Below are 16490 nucleotides of genomic sequence, written 5' to 3'. Positions count from 1 at the left end.
CCTGTGTGACTTGTAACATTGGAGAATACTGAATAGAACCAGGTTATGCAATATTCTGTTGTGCACCAGTGTAATCAAACACTAGCCTTGATAAGGAAATAAGTTCCAGTGAAGCAGATAAAGTGTTTATTTATGCTTTAAAACCAAACTTCATTAACTGACATACACACTTAAACTGAGATGAAAGATGAAAACAACATAACAGCGAATGGCTTGGCAAGAAGGTGACTCTGCTTCATTTGTTTCGCAACCTGAGAATGAGGACCATGAGTGACCCTGAAAGTCTATGCTACAGGCTTCAGTAATTCCTTCCTTCCCAGAGCAGGAGCATAAAGAGTTGTCAGCTACAAGCTACACCTGTAGCTACACAAAATATTACAGAAAGTTAAATGTAGTTTCTGTTATTGGGCATGAACACCCCACAAGCTGTCCAGCTTGGGAAGACATTACCTGTAGAAACATGTTGATGAATGATAGTTTGGCTTTCAGGGGAGTTTATATATATGTGTGTGTATATATCTATATACTTTTATAGCTATGGTTTTTTACTTTTGCAGAAAAGAAGCAGCTGATTTCTACGTAGACCATCAATCAAAACCTTTTTATAAGTAGGTATATCTATTTCATCTTGACATATAATAAGCTCTTTTATTGAATACACAGAATTCATTTACCACATTTGGTACTGCGGGACCATGGGAAAATCGGGACTTAGTTGAGTGGGGCCCTTTGCAAAGTACACAGCCTGTTTATATTCCTCCAGGGGCAGATTCATATTTCAGCTATTTAGGGTTTTAATTCACGCTCTTTACATCCTGATGGTATCAGGGGGAATGTCTTTGGTCTCTCAGAAGTTAAAATGCTCCTAGCAATGTGAAACTTCAAAGCCAAGGGAAGGGGCATCTTCAGGATCAAGGTGGAGCTTACAGGTAATGAGAATTAGGGGAGGAAGCTTAGCTGTGAGAATTGATTTGGTAGCAACTACCCTAAATCATAAGTAACTGAAAGGAAAGTGCACGGGGCACTTGTTTTCTGTACTGCTTCCCTTGGACAAAGCGTCGAACTTCCATGATGCTAGACTGCTCCACCCAACATGAAAACCCTTAGTCTTTCCATAACTTAACCAGAATGATGCTCATCACCCAGAGATTGTGTCTGTTCTACTTTGCCTGAAAGTGCCAACAAACAAGATTCTTTTCCTCTCTCTGGATTTAGTGGTCTGCGTCTTTTAGGAAGAGGGTGCAGCTCTGCCTTGTGTTTTTCAGCCATATTGGAACATGGGTTTGCACTGACTTGGTCAAAAGACCTGATTTCAGTGCTGTCATGAAGTACTTGGGTATTAGGATCTGCCAGCTGCTTTCCTGCAACAGCAGCTGATTTATTGTGGGTCCAAACTCAAGCCTTTCATGGACAGATGGCCCCAGGCTATGTCTGACCATGCTGGAGATCAGAGGAAGACTTAGAATTGCCTTTTCTTTGCTGAGTAAGCCTGCTTGAATATGTTGATAAATAAGGAAGAATTTTGCCTGTAGTCTTATTTCACAGATGTCTATCTACACTAGTGGTAGTTATCTGGGGAACTGTAGCCTTTGTCCACTGTGATGTGCCTGTCTCCCGTCCTGCAGTCCTATTGGCTACGTCTTCTGTATAGGATTTTTCTCTAAATTAGAAACAAGTAGTTATAAAGCATTACAAATCAAATAGAAAAACAATCTTCAAGGCAGTGAAATGTAAAATCTGACTCACTTATGTTTAACATTGTGTGACTTGTCTTTAAATTCAGATTTATTTTGCAAGTTCAGTAGTCAGTAAGTCTAGCGAATGGTAGGGGAAAATCGCAATTCTATTTATTTCAGAAAAATGTTTTTCATATTAAAGAATTTAATTTTTAAAATTTATTTAATATTTAGGATTAGTCTGCACAGTAAGCAGTGTTGTAGAAATTGCTTAAATTTTAATTGCTTAAATTTTTTTTTAGGAAGTAGTACAAAAAGCATTGCGTCAACTTTCTCCTTTGTTGGTTCTGTCCAGACTACACAGGGAAAAGGCAGGCTTGTTGGTATGCATGTATATGAAGATACAGAATTAACAGTTACAGTGTTTTATTTCATTTTTAAATGGAACGTTTGAGTTTCCAATTTCGGGTAGTTGTTTTCCTTGTAAGTGAGGTGGTCAGGACAGGAGGCAGACTGCTTCTGACAATCTCTTCTCCTTACTCAGATTCATACCATTAAAATCAATTGACTTCTGCTTATGCCAGGATGTGATAACTCACTTTGTGGTGAAGTCTCCTCTCCCCCACAAAATTTCCAAATCTTACTTCTCCCTTCTCTCCCACTTTGGATTTTGGCTGGGCAAAATCCATGGGAGTGATCCACAGGGCAGGGGAGCAATCTGTCCTGACAGCAGTGCTGAATTTGTGTTAGTGGGGAGCACACACGGGTCAAGTGTGAGAATCCTGAAATTCGGCTGCGCAGAAGAGACGTGCTTAGGAATCATTCCTGTCAGACAAATGGTTACCAGGGTCTCTTTCACTGTTGCCAGTACTGATCTTTTAAAAATTCTTTTGAAATCTAACGTACTACAGAGTAGTTTGAGTGAGTTTGTATTATCTGACTCTTTTGCTACAACCATAATAAGAAGCGAATGTCTGCACATGACCTAGTCCAACCTCCTCCTCAAAGCAGAGCAAACGTCGAAGTCAGATCAGGTTGCTCAAGGCCTTGCTGAGTTGAGTTCTGAGCAACTCCACCGGATCATATGTTTTCGTTGGTTTTAATTTGTAGCATGGATCACCATGTATTGTTTCCATTTTGCAGTGAGCTTCTCCAGTTTGTAACGAGTGGTCCCATTGTTGCTATGGAAATCTTAGGAGATGATGCAGTTTGTAAATGGAAGACATTACTGGGGCCAGCAAACTCTGCAGTGGCTCAGACTGATGCGCCAGAGAGCATTAGAGGGAACTTTGGACATGATGGCCTAAGAAATGCAGCTCATGGCCCAGATTCAGTTGCTTCAGCTGCTCAAGTAAGTTTTTGACTGTTTGTTTACTGAGGTTTATTTTCACTTTATCTGGTAACAGCTGGGTCAGGAATTCCTCATTTTTTTCCCCCACTTGAGCTCAGGACTAGTTTAGATATTCTTCATGGATCCTTTTTAGCATGGAAAACTGTGTGAAAACAGAAATCTTGTTTATCTCTGTAACACAGGGGAAGCTTGGGCACTTTGATCAGGAGAGCATGCCTGGCCCTTTTTAATGTCTTCTGTACATCACAAACGATGAGTTAATTGCATAGTCTGCATAGTCTACCTATAGCCTACTGATGTAAAAAATTTCATAAAATGAAAGGTATTAAACAATCAAATCCTTTTGTGCCCTCCTGTGTTTCACTTATCTGTTCTCCTCCGCAGTCCTCACTAGTCCTCTGCCTGCAGCCTACTTTGCTGCTATTGTTCAGAATGAATAATTATGAAAACAGGCCACTTTGTAGTGCTTTGTGTTTTGAGAGGTAAAACAGTGGGCTTGGCTTTGAGGAGTTTTGTTCTCCTTTGCTTTGTTTGTAACTTGTCTTTCCTTAATGCTAAGAAAATGCCCTGGGACTTTGGTCCCCTGGTGATAGATATTACCAGCGTTTCGGCAGAAGTGAGGTGACTATCTGTGTGCATTGTTGTGAGGTAGATATGTTGATAAATGATGGCAAGAATAAAGTTTACCTCATGATTGATTGGCATTGCATAGTGGTATCTTAGCTCTAGACCAGTGGGGAAAAGATACCAGTTGTTGCTTCCTTGATCCTAATCTGCTCTGTTTAAATTGGAACAGCTGCAGTAGCACAGCTGGAGAGACACCTGCCCCGGAGCACCTAATAAGCTGCCAAGTACTATATACTAGAAAATATACGTAGAGATTATAGCCTGGTGGTGAGGGCAGAGTTGGTCAGCTCTTTCTTCTGGCTGGCTGTTAGCCTGCGTGGCGTAGCAAGCTAACTGCAAAGCATGGGTGGCTTTCTGCTGGTCCAGCACTCATCTTGCTTATCTGCCCCGTGCCTCGGCTGCTGGGTCCTCGCCGTGTGCCTCTGGTTTTGATGAGAAATCATATGCTGGGCCTGAAGTACTACTTCTGCTGGCAGACTTGATGAATATGGTACAGAGTCAGAAGGAGTTTGGCTGACATTGATCTTTTCTGATGGAGGAGAATTATAGTCAGAAAAGTCTTTGTAGTTCTGGGTAAATAGCTAGATGTCTTCATATAAAAGGGTGAAAGTTTGTCTTTGTTCCTGTGTACTACCATGACAACTGTGCCAGCTTTTGAACGGAGAGTGTAGGAAAGAGTATCTATTAGCATAAAATTTCGATTAGAAGCGTAAGTGTGTGCTTTGGCTTAAGTTTGTTGTTCTTTTTGCATTTCATTATTTTAGAAGTGCTGTATGAAGGCCTCATTCGTCTGCAGCATTGTTTGACTGTGGGATTATTTTGCTGAACTTTTGCAGGTGTGTGCATCTTTGTGGTGTTACTGATACCAATCTTCAATAAATCAACAAAAATTGTGAATTTAATACCCCTGTGCCTATTTTAATTTAGTAGGCCCAGTATTACATGACTGTATAGCAGTTTCCATGGGAACTAGTTGGCTGCAACTTGCAGAAGCTTTGCTGAAAAGAAGGAAATACAAGATAAATGGACCTAGACGAACTCTTCTGAAGGAATACTGAAGTCTCAGCCACATTTAATGAATGTATTGTAAATTGAACAGTTAGAGTGGAAGACTGCATTGTTCTTTTGGGGGCTAAATGACAAGTGAAAGTATGCCTTTGATATACTCTAAGCTGGTGTCTCTCAGCAGGCCAAATTTTGGAATTTGTTTAGATCAGGAAGAAAGGAAAAGGAAAGGAATTTTCTTTTTAAGGATCCACTTGGTTATAGTTTGGCATTTCATTATCCTAGTCCTTCAGCATTATTTAGTTACTTTCCTTTTATGACTTTTAATGGATGAAACAAAGTGTTAAATATTGTAAATATTTTCCTGCCTTTTCCTGGCTGCTTCGTTTAGAATGAACATTAGTCAACAGAGTAGAACATGGTCTTTGAAGCAGCATTTTATCAGTAGAAGGATGTAGGAAATGAATCCTTTTGTCTCAGATATACCCACTTAAAATGTAGATTATTTGTTAGGAGAAAACCAAAACCCAATTTCCCTACTATTGAAAGATCCATTAGTTTAAATTGTATAATTGTTCAAGTAAGAATTACAGAGATTGTCAGAGTGCCATGAGCTAAAGACTGCGAGATAGCAAAGTCTATTCCATCTGAATTGAGCTAGTAAATTAAATGAGACAATTCCAGGAAACGGCCTTTGGCACTGCTACTGTGACACAGGAAAAAATCAGATAGAGTCAGTAGTAGTATTTCCAGGATAGTATTATTTCCCTTATATAGAAATTTAACAAGTCTCTTACTAAATTTGACCAATAGGTCTGAAATGGAATCTGTTTTGAGCATTTGACTAATGTTAATTGGCAGATTGTGTAACATATGTGAGTAAATGATATGGAAAAAGTGTGAAGCTGACAGTGAACAGTGCAAAAATATCACCGAGGAAAGAAACCTGGCTGTCAAGCTCAGCCCAGTATGGTCTAAGACATAAGCTGTATGATGCCTGAATAGTGATGGTGGGAAGAAAGGAAGTGATTGGAGGCAGAGGTTCTTTTGATTCATCCTAGAAATCAAAGCAATTAAGTTCATCAGCTTCAATTCAGTAATATAAAAGAAAAAAATAATAGGCATGAAAAAAATAAGGCATGAGGAGTGAGTCAACAGTCTTAGACAAAGTTTAGTTGAGAAGACAAAAGGAAAAAAAATTGTTAACAGATGGGATGGAGGTAAGTTTTGTATGTGGAAGAAAACATACTGTGAAATGGATGGTAGTTGTGTTTTTTCTCATGTAGTGGAAAAGAAGATGTTAAAAGAGGCAAGATAAAATATCTGTATATGGGAGTGGATTTGGGAAAGATTTTGAGGAAAGAGAGAGAATTCAGAAAAGTTGGAACGCCTCTACCAAATTATTGTCATAGCAGCTTTTTGAATGCTCTGAATGGAAACGGGTTGTGTTGCAGAAGTGAAAAGAAAGACATTGCAAGAAATTTTCAAATCATATTTTTATGATTGTAGCAGTGGTGCCAGAGAGGGAAAGATGTATTTGAGAGAATATTATAGGGAAAAAGTATTTGTAGCACAAAACTCTATAGTTAAATGTTATCTGCTGTGACTACGGATACTTCAGATGTTGTTACTTATGATAAAAGCTGATGTATGCAGCTACATCAATCTAAAACTTATTCAATTACAATTGTTTTCAGGAGCTGGAGTTGTTCTTCCCCTCCAGTGGAGGTCGCGGACCAGTCAGCAGCGCAAAATTCACAAACTGTACTTGTTGCATTATTAAGCCTCATGCAGTTAATGAAGGTAAGCAATGCAGGTAGTGGAGGTGAAAGCAATGTGTGCTTTATTGTATCCGTGGTAATTTCTCTGCTTTTCTGGGGGGGGAGTAAGACTGCAAGAGCACAGGGTATATTTCATAGCACATGCAAAAGTATGCAGATATGTTGTCTTTCATACATCCTTAGTATTTCTGCAGTTCAGTTCCATGAGGAGTGGGTTGTGTGCTTTCCATGTGGATACTTGTTAATTTCAGAATGAGAAAGGAGAGGTGAAAAAAAGAAGGATAAAAATATACATGAGATGTGATGAATCTTACTGTGACAGCTTACCCTGTCCTTGCTCCTGTCTGCCCACCACACTCATCTGCTGGAGGTTAGCATTCTCACGGCAGAGTGAAAGCAGGACACCAGGCCATACTGCGGGGCCTTCCACTCATGCGGTAACACATTACATTGAAACTACTCACAAAGGGAGATTTGTGCTTATATGAATCTTGTTCTGCTGAATACAGTGGGGATGGAAAGTAGAGAAGGCGTGTTTACTCTGTAAAAGTGAGCCAAAGACCTAAAGCTTTTGTTGGACTCCGTGATGCTTTCTGTGCTGGAGAATGCCCTGTGAGCTCACCATGTGAGTATTGGAAATGTTTGATGCCCAACTGTTACCATGCAAAAATGATCTCACTTATGTGTCCTGTACTTAGATACAGGAGCATGCGTAGGAGCAGTGAGTGCAGTAAAATAGCTTTGCTCTGGCACTACAGCAGTATTTTTGAGCGCAGAATAAATATTGCTGTATGAGAGCATTGAGATTTTTCTTAGTAAGATGCAGAGCACACTGCAACATTTTAATGACTTCTCTGTGGATAGCTGAAAGGGAAACGGCAGAAGTGGCCACAGTAGTTTCCAGGCCTTTCACACCTCAAGTGGGATGTCTAGAGAGCTTGCTGAAAAAAAAATGGCTTTCACAGGGAGGAGTCTCACACTCACTGCTGATAATATGCCTGTTACCTCTTTGAGGCTTTGCATGGTATCTGCTACTGCAAAGTCTGCCATGCAGCAAAGACAGAGTGATGTTCCTTTTACAGAAATACAGGCAGCGGCTGGACTGTGATCCTACCTAGCTAAATGTCTGCAGAGGACAGTCTTTGCAGTGGCAGGATTGTTACAGTCCTTTACTTGATTGTGAAAATAGCAAAGGGGATAGCTTGGGCTGTGCTTTCTTATACTTAAGATATACTTTCTATTACATATGGGGCTCAGACTCTCTCTTAGTGAGCTCAGGTTGTCCCTTCCTACTTTTAATCTACTTAATTTCTGTAGATTTCATAGTGCCCTGCCTGTTAGTTTGTTTCTTTTTTCCCTTGATCTTCTCAGGATTTTTCTGAATCACCAAAGGACACATTCCGGCCCTCCCCCCGGGAGTGTGAGTATCTGTCTGGAGGAGATGGGGGTCATGAAGGAGAGAGAAAGAAGTATGGGTAGAGATAAATAGAAAATAGAAGTGCACACCCAGCTTTGCACTATGAGCACTAGAAAGAGTGGGCTAAAGTTGAGCTTAATATCTGCTACATAGTCGTTTTTCTCACACAACAGAGGGCTGGAAAGGCAGACCACAACTTCCAAAGAGCAACTAAAATTTGAAAGACAAAGTGCACCTTGTGTGAGCATTCTCTGTCCACACAGCTTTGACTGCTACCCTCAACAGAACAAACAAATCAAAACTGAATTTTCTTTTCTAAGTCAGCAATGCATTTCACCAATTTTAAATTAATAGCAAGAATGATGGAATTCAGGGACTGGCTATGCTTTTACCTTACTAAGCTGTGTTGCTTCTGCCTGTTCTTTCCAGTGTTACTTTGAATGTTTCAAAAGCCACAGGTGCTGCATCTCTTACAGAGATTACGAGACTGAAGCGGTCTTGTAAAACTTTCCAGGAGTCTGGCTTCTGACGGGGAGTTGGGCTTAGGGAAGGGAGGAGTCACTGTGGCTGGGCGATGGCCTCGCTCTTCAGCTGAGGGCACTGGTGTGCCTGCATAGTGCACCTGGTTCCAGTCTGCAGTGCGAGGCAAGATGAATCCTTCTTCATAAGGGCTGCAGGAACACTCCAACGTCAGCCCAACAGGCCAAGAGTGTCACAGGGGAGAGGATCTGGCCTTCTTAGCCTGTCCTCTTCTGTCTTCCTTAGTCTTTCTCATGTTGTTCTTCAGTCTATTTTTGTGAGTAACCACAAAAATATGACTGAGTGGAATTTCTTTTGGTATGCTTGGTCTTCTTATAAAGCAGTTTGCTTTGTCACAGTTGGAAGAACCATGTGCAGCAGAGTGGAAAACTCTGTACTAGCTTTGCGACAGTTTTTGGATGTCTGAATTCTGAAATTACCCTCTGAAGATTAAGCTGCCTGTTTTAAAGTTGAAGGAACATAGCCCTTGCCTCCTATAGATTTTAAAGCTTTTAAAGTTTTGAACATGCTGTGTGACAGTGGCAGGCTGTCTCTACGGAAATGCCACCATTCCTCCTTCCCGGCGCGGACTATTTTGGAGTTAGCGAACAGCATGCTGAATGGGTTTGGGAGGACCAAACAGTCTGCTTAGGAGAACTCCCAGCTACCTGTCTGAAAGAGGCAGACAAGAAGGGAGAAGCCCGGCTTTAGGGATTAGGGAGCAGAGGTGTGGCAGTGGAGCAGGCTGGTCCCACAGATTGTGCACCTGTAGGCAGAAAGTTTGAGAAAGAAAGGGCTGACCTATTTGGGCTCAGCGATCCACGACAGAGCGGGGAGGACCTGCTCATCTTGTCTCCCTTTTAACAGCTGTTAGTGACTGTGTTCAGTGATACCTGAGATGTTCTGGTTATACTAGCAACATCTCCTGTATCTCAGTTGAAGTAGGACTATAGCAACTTGTGGGCTGCCCTTTTGGCAAAATTGCATGTAGGAGACTGTGTGGTCTTAAGAATAAGCAGTTTGCTTACCCTCAACAACAGTTCTTCTAGCTGTGGGTGTCCACCCTGCTGTTTCTGGTGGAGAGAATGTAAGTGGAAAAACAGTAGCTGGAGAGGAAAGGAAATCCTGTGTGACCATCAGTGTGAAAAGGGGGTTTGGCAGAGACTGAGGCATGGAGAGGAATTTATGTGGGTCAGAGCAGCAGAGCCGCTTGGGCATTGCAGATTGGATTTGTGCTCCACAAATTTTCAGTATTGAGCATCTAAAAATAAACCCTTCTGCCATTTCCTATGCGCTGCTGAGGCTTTGAACTTGATTACCTAATTATCGTGAGTGTAATCTGCTCATTACACATTTACAACTACATGAAGTTTCACTTACATACTTGAGCTTGTATGGACCTTTAGCCTTTGTTTCTGCAGAAACATTTGACCAAATTCATGATTCGAGTTTTGCTTTCTGGTCCTTCTTCCCAGTGTTTCTCTTTCCTCCAGAGTCCATTGCATAACTGATTCTTAGAAGGAAAAAACTTCTATTTTTCCCTCCTGGAAGATGGTTTGCTTTAACCACAGCTGTAAGCTAGGAGGCTTTTCAGCGAGCTTGCCTTGCTGTCTAATCTCTCGTTTACACCAGTTAATTCTCGGACAGAGTCTGTTCTTAGAAACTGACTTTGATTACCGTAGAGGGTTTGCAGGGTTCCTATCCAGTGACAAAGCGGTGGAAAATCACTGCTGGCTTTATCTGTGGCCTTGCTGACCCTCTCTGGAGGGGCACACAGAAACGCCTGTTGCCAGGCAGCCGCAGCAGCGCAGCCCGACCACCGACAGCAGGACCTGGCACATAACACGTCCCGTCAGTGAGAGTACCGAGAGGGTCTGCCAGGCCACAGAGAAACCCTGGGGCCTGATAAAGGGTGTTGGGGGAGTTAGGTGAAGTTTAACTTCAGCTGTCAAGAGTGCTAGTAATGCTGGAGGGGTGGCATCGCTGGCCCTCGAGGAATGTGTATCATACATGCCTCTTAAAAAAGTAAGGCAACAGCTATTTTGTCGGCTTGGTGTTGGCATAACGTCTTCTGCAGAGGATCAGAGATGGGAAACCAGCTGGGAAGACCGTTCAAGGCAACGTAGCCTGGCGCTCTGGAGCAGACAGCTTTGGCTCATTCTCTAGCAGCTCCTCCCAGCAGAGATGGAGCACTTCCCTGGCTGGCTGGAAAGCTGGCAGCAGCAAAGTGGTTGTATTTTAGGTCTGAAGAGGGGTTTTGCAAGAGCAGTCCAATTCCTCTTTATTGGGAGCTGGAAGAACACGAGAGCAACCTGATGCGACTATATGCAGACTTGTTCAGACCAGGGGTGTGTCGGGGAGACACGATGTGGTTTGACCCCTCTGGAATCTGCCACAATTCTCGTTGTCTTTTAGCTTCCTTCTTCTCTTTGCCTGAGACCAGTTTTCAGTCGAGTAGGATCACAGAATCACAGAATGGCAGGGGCTGGAAGGGACCTCTGGGAGTCATCTAGTCCAACCCCCCTGCCAAAGCAGGGTCACCTACAGCAGGCTGCATAGGACCTTGTCCAGGTGGGGCTTGAATATCTCCAGAGAAGGAGACTCCACAACCTCTCTGGGCAGCCTGTTCCAGTGCTCCGTCACCCTCAGAGGGAAGAAGTTCTTCCTCATGTTCAGACGGAACTTCCTGTGCCTCAGTTTGTGCCCGTTGCCCCTTGTCCTGTCGCTGGGCACCACTGAAAAGAGTCTGGCCCCATCCTCTTGACACCCACCCTGCAGATATTTATAAACATTTATTAGGTCCCCTCATAGCCTTCTGTTCTTCAGGCTGGCCAAGCCCAGCTCCCTCAGCCTCTCCTCGTAGGAGAGATGCTCCAGTCCCCTCATCATCCTTGTAGCCCTCCACTGGACTCTCTCCAGTAGCTCCTCATCTTTCTTGAAGTGGGGAGCCCAGAACTGGACAGAGTACTCCAGATGGGGCCTCACTAGGGCAGTGTAGAGAGGGAGGAGAACCTCCCTCGACCCGCTGGCCACACTCCTCGTAATGAGCCCCAGAATCCCATCAGTTTTCTTGGCAGCCAGGGCACACTGCTGGCTCATAGTCAACCTGTCATGTTTACTGTAGGAATTAGAATTTGGTATTTCATGACTGGTTTAAAGTTTCTTTGGTGTGGCCTTTACTTAATTTCTTTGAAATATGAGCAGGGAAAAAATGATACAAATAGTGATGATCGGGCTATAAAGGCTGAGGTCAGAAGTGTGCTATATTTCACATTTCGTACTTAGGTTACAGCACAGAGCTTGAGACGTGAAATCCTGCCCTCCTTTTCTGCAATCTCAAGCTGAGACATGGGTTCTCTAAACGTCAGAGTTTTGCCAAAGACAAATTTGGGGCTAGAACTGTACCATGAACTTGAAAAGCAAAACTGCTAGTTTTTTGTTGGACCTGATGCAAACTAAAAGGCATTCCTAGAGGTACGGAAGCCTCTCTGGTCTTGAGGGCTTCTAGGTGTGAGACAGGCTACCCAGACAGGTTTGTTCTTCTAGTATATGTTAAGCTTGAGATTTTGCTCTAACATTGCTGGTAAGTTAAACCCCTGTTCCTCTTATGTAATTAAAAAAAAAAAAATTATAGTGCTGTCTTCCACAGTATTCTTCAACTAAAATTGAAGTCTTATAGAAAACAAAAGGAGTGGATTCTTTCCAACTGGAAAAGATATTCTGTGGTAATGTGGTTTTAGACCAGTTCTGCGTGGATGATAAATCTTACAGAGCTCTCCTATCTTAACGTATTAGTTACTGGATAGCTTTAGAAAGTCATAGACCTTTATATTGATCAACAAAATGCTGCATGACAGGTAATCATAAGAATCATATTTCCTTATTTATGCAAAGACCTAGAAAAATTTTGAGAGAGTAGTTCCTGGCTCCAAAGACAAACCTAATTTTGACAAAAAGTATATCAAGGACAGTAGTTTAGTCGCAAACAGGTACAGAAACAGGGTTTGCTTCTGTAAGATCTCAGGTGAAGTTGCTTTGTAAGAGAGAGTGGGGAGAGAAGGGTTGTAGAGAGTGGGAATCCAGCATTGTAGTAGCTTATATGTCTTACTGTAAACAACTGAAGAACTGTTCCTGACACCGCGATATTCTTGTTGCTCTTTGAAAGAGAGAAGGCATCACTGTGAGTATGTCCAAGTCACCTCTGTGGTATGCTAAGTACAGTTACATGCGTGTAATTAACAAATGAAATACACTGGAAAAGAAAAAGAGGATGGGATAGAAGAGGTGCAAATCTGTTGTCATTCTCAGTACTAGGTATCTATCTCATTTTTTTTAATCAAGATGCTTTTTATTCATTAGATAAGATTTTTTAAAATTGTAAAAAAACCACTGGAGATTGTTTCTTTTTTCACCCTGCGTTTTTAGATGTAAATTTGAGTAACTTACTGTTTTTATTTCCAGGAAACTTAGAAGTAGTACAGTGTTTTCAGAAAACTATTTTCTCATGCTTGAGAAAAAAAAATGAGGAATGCAAGTTTCTCATAAGTAATCTGAAGGTGTATCTTCTGTCTGTGATAAATATGCATAATAGAAAGGTGAAGTGCAGATGCTGTGGACTTCACCTCATCGTAGGCAGAACTTTTCTTTGTATCTTGTCTACAAGGTTGAGTGCAAAGGGGCATCAGTCATAGCCTTGATACACTTAACTGTTAGAAGTCTGGAAGGAACTATTTGAAGATAGAATCTGGAAATGGAAAAGAAGTGAGACGAACACAAATCTTTGCAGAAGTTTTGAAGAAGTGGAGTGGATCATTTCAGATGTGACTTCTGTATATTCCCACATGCAATACAGCAATCTTAGTGCTACAGTTGTGTGAAAACTTACCTAGTAAAGCACTATGCTTTCAGATACGGGCATTTTTCTACAAATGGATTTGCCCATGCACAAAAGACATATTTGTGCAAAATTAAATGCACTTTGTTTCTTATGTTTTCCTTGAATATATTATATAGAGGGTGTTGAAGTGTTTGGTGGTGTCTGGTGGTGTTGGGGTGTTGGTTGGTTGGTTTTTTTGCTCTTTAGAGAAACTAGGAAAAAGTGATTAAAATAAAAGCAACCTACTTTACCTCTTTATCACCATTTTTTAGAAAAAAAATTTAGGTTCCATGAGAACAGTAGTCCATCCAGTTTCATTTGTGTTTTAAATTCTTTGCTTTAGTTGTAGTGATGGATATTCCTTTCTTGGGATGTTTGTTTTTGAAACCAAGCCTATGTTGTTTCTTGTATATTTCCTGCATAAAATTTAAGCAGCTTGGCATTGTCTTCACAACTTAGACTGACTTTGGATATCAGTGGCTAGTGGGGATGTGATATTTATTTTTTCAAAGTATGAAAAATATACTTTACATTTTAATTGATTAAGGTGGAGGGGGAGGTGAATTGAATCTGGAAATCCTTTCTGACAGTTTGAGACTGGAAGGAAGAAGAGGAGGTATACTTCAGAGAAAAAACCTGATCAAATGGCACAGCCAATCCTTGCTGAAGCTTATAAGTATCTTCCTACCATTGGTAAGAGAGTGTTTCCCAGCAGCGTTCAATAGACTTGTATTAGTGGTGCTCATGTTGCTGCAAATCATCTCTGTGCAGGGATGATGGTGCTAACATAAAAAAAAACAAACAACAAAAACCCCCCAAAAAACCACAAACCGCCCCCCCCCAAAAACCCACAATACATTAGAAATTAGTGTTTATTTGGGGTTTTCATTCTTAAAGGGTTAGGGAGAAGTTAATTCTAAGAGTGGTTTGGGGAGTTTCAGGCTAATGAAACTTCTTTCATACCAAGGAAACTGATGAATCGAGAGTCTATAATTTCATTTAAACCACTTTGGGTAGTGATGATATCACAGAATCACAGAATATTAGGGTTTGGAAGGGACCTCTTTGAGTCATCTAGTCCAACCCCCCAATGATGGACTTTTACCAGCATGTCTTTTCTGAAGGAAAATATGCTTTGCTGATCTCTGTATTCTCTAAGTATGCTTTCCATAAAAGAAGGTAAAACAGAGCTGGATTGTCTAATTCACTTGAATATCAGTGTCTTCATCCAAGTCCCTTGCTGTTAGGAAACCAAAATTTTCTTTTAGTGGAGTAATTTGTACATTTAAATCTGCGCAGCATAAGCCTCTCCGTAGCTTTAAACGTTTTCCTGAACGTTGGATTGGACATGAGCACATCAAATTCAAAGGACTTTACAAGTGAAGTCACCCATCCTTGGGCCAGTTCTTGTCAAAATTGTCATTAACGTCTTGGGTGGGGAAGGACAGAGCATGCTGGCAGTGTTTGCAGATAGTACCAAGCGTCCACTACAATTTTTGGAGAATGTGGTAAGAATTCAGAACATTCCTGCAGAAATGAAGACATGTGAAGATGATGAAACTGAATGTAACCAATTGCATAGCACTACCACAGAGGAGGGAAAATAAATGCACAAATACAAAATAGAGAAGAACTGCCAGGGTATCAGTGATAAGGCTGTAGAGAGATGGTTGGAGTAGTGGTATTCCACAATCAGTGTTCACAGTGTTGGACACGCTTTGTTTAGGTGTTTTTTCAGTAGCTAGTTCTGCTGAGTGCTGGTGAGAACCCAGCTTGTGTACCATGTCCAGTTTCTGAGCACTCTGTTTCAAAAATACATAAACAACTGAGAGAAAAAAGAATAAGAGATTTAGCCAACAAAACCATGAAGAGTTTCATTTATTTAACCTGAAGTGGAGAATAGAGGGATATACAGCTTTCTATGTGTCAGTTTGGAAAATAGATGCATATTTACTGATTTAGATGAAAGAAGATGTAATCTAATCATTAAGCAAAACTTCAGAGTGTATCACTGGCCTGATATCTGGGGATGTAATGGAACCTTTGTTACTAGAAGTTTTTGAGCACATTTTAGAAAAATTAAAAAAATGCAGCCATGCATAGTCTAACTTCACTGTAGCGTGGAGCGAAAGATAAGTATCGTGAAGTGTCTTCTCTTACTACCCTTTTGGGCCTGAAAAGTGCCAAGACACAGAATGTAGGAATATGTGATAGTCTTTTGCCAAGTAAAAATAAATGATAAGGCTTACAGTATATTTACTATTGATCTAGGACAGTGAGTTGGCAAACCTTCCACAGGAAGTGGAATATAAAATTTGTAAAGGCTGGAGCAGATAATAGGGGATCTCCTGAGGGTTTTAACCTCCAGAGTGAAGTTAATTGACAGTGCAATAGTAGGTAAAAGTTATTGTTTATAATTATGGGCTAATGCACACTACAAAGCATAATTTTAACCACTTCCTCTCTGTAGCTGTAACCATTCATGAAAAGTCCCATGCGCAGTGTTCAGTAAGGATAACCAAAAAAAAAAGAAAGAAATAATAGTAAGCATATGAATGGTTTGAATTATAGTACTGACCGCCATCATATAATCCAGCAGTACAGCCTCAACAACAATATCATGTTTAGTTTTGTTCACACTCAAGAAATAAGCAAAAGTAAACAAAAATCATTATATCCATAGAAACATTCTCCTAGCCAGAGTGATTGGCCATAATCTTCTCAAGTGAAAAAAAAGTGCATGCACTAAAGGAGTACAAAATAATGAACATCTCAAAAGAAAGAAATAAAGAGAAACAGAGACTGGATATTTCTTTGTATTTCTCTTAACACAAAAACAGAGAAAGAGAGAAAGACAGAAACCTAAGCCTTTCTGTTTTTTTTTTTTTGTAAATATGCAATCATCAGCTTGAGTTCAGCATAACTGTTGCAGAGGTGTTGATCTTTGCTTCTTAATCTTTCTTTCTTCCTCAAATTCCCTGTTCAAACAGCACACACTGCACAGCTAAATTTGCTGGATACTTTTTGTAGCCTGGCTGTGATCTTTGACTTTTATTTTGCTATGGGTTTTTGTATCTGAATTTTAAGTTGACTCTTCCCATCTGTTCCCATGCAAGAATTCCCAGAATATGTTTTTTTGTTCTACAGATTTTCATCGTTTTGTGTCTTAATGCCCTCTCTAGCACTCACAAGTGTGGTCTTGCCTCGTTGATAGCAGTTCGGAAAGTTGCAGCTGGGA

At 41.0% G+C, this 16490-nt stretch overlaps 1 protein-coding gene across 4 annotated transcripts in view; it reads left to right on the top strand.

Moving 5' to 3' along the window:
- Positions 1-16490, top strand: part of NME7 (NME/NM23 family member 7) — a 95533-nt gene that overhangs the window by 34159 nt on the left and 44884 nt on the right. For all 4 annotated transcript variants that reach the window (XM_075436439.1, XM_075436457.1, XM_075436458.1 and 1 more), the window contains exons 5-7: positions 558-608; positions 2820-3027; positions 6357-6462. In XM_075436439.1, coding sequence (XP_075292554.1) covers positions 558-608; positions 2820-3027; positions 6357-6462 — 365 coding nt within the window. The remainder of the gene's footprint in view (positions 1-557; positions 609-2819; positions 3028-6356; positions 6463-16490) is intronic.

The sequence above is a fragment of the Opisthocomus hoazin genome, chromosome 1 (assembly GCF_030867145.1).
Source record: "Opisthocomus hoazin isolate bOpiHoa1 chromosome 1, bOpiHoa1.hap1, whole genome shotgun sequence".
In the NCBI taxonomy this organism is placed as follows: domain Eukaryota; kingdom Metazoa; phylum Chordata; class Aves; order Opisthocomiformes; family Opisthocomidae; genus Opisthocomus; species Opisthocomus hoazin.
Note: the sequence above shows the minus strand (reverse complement) of the source record. Positions and strands in the feature narration are given on the sequence as shown.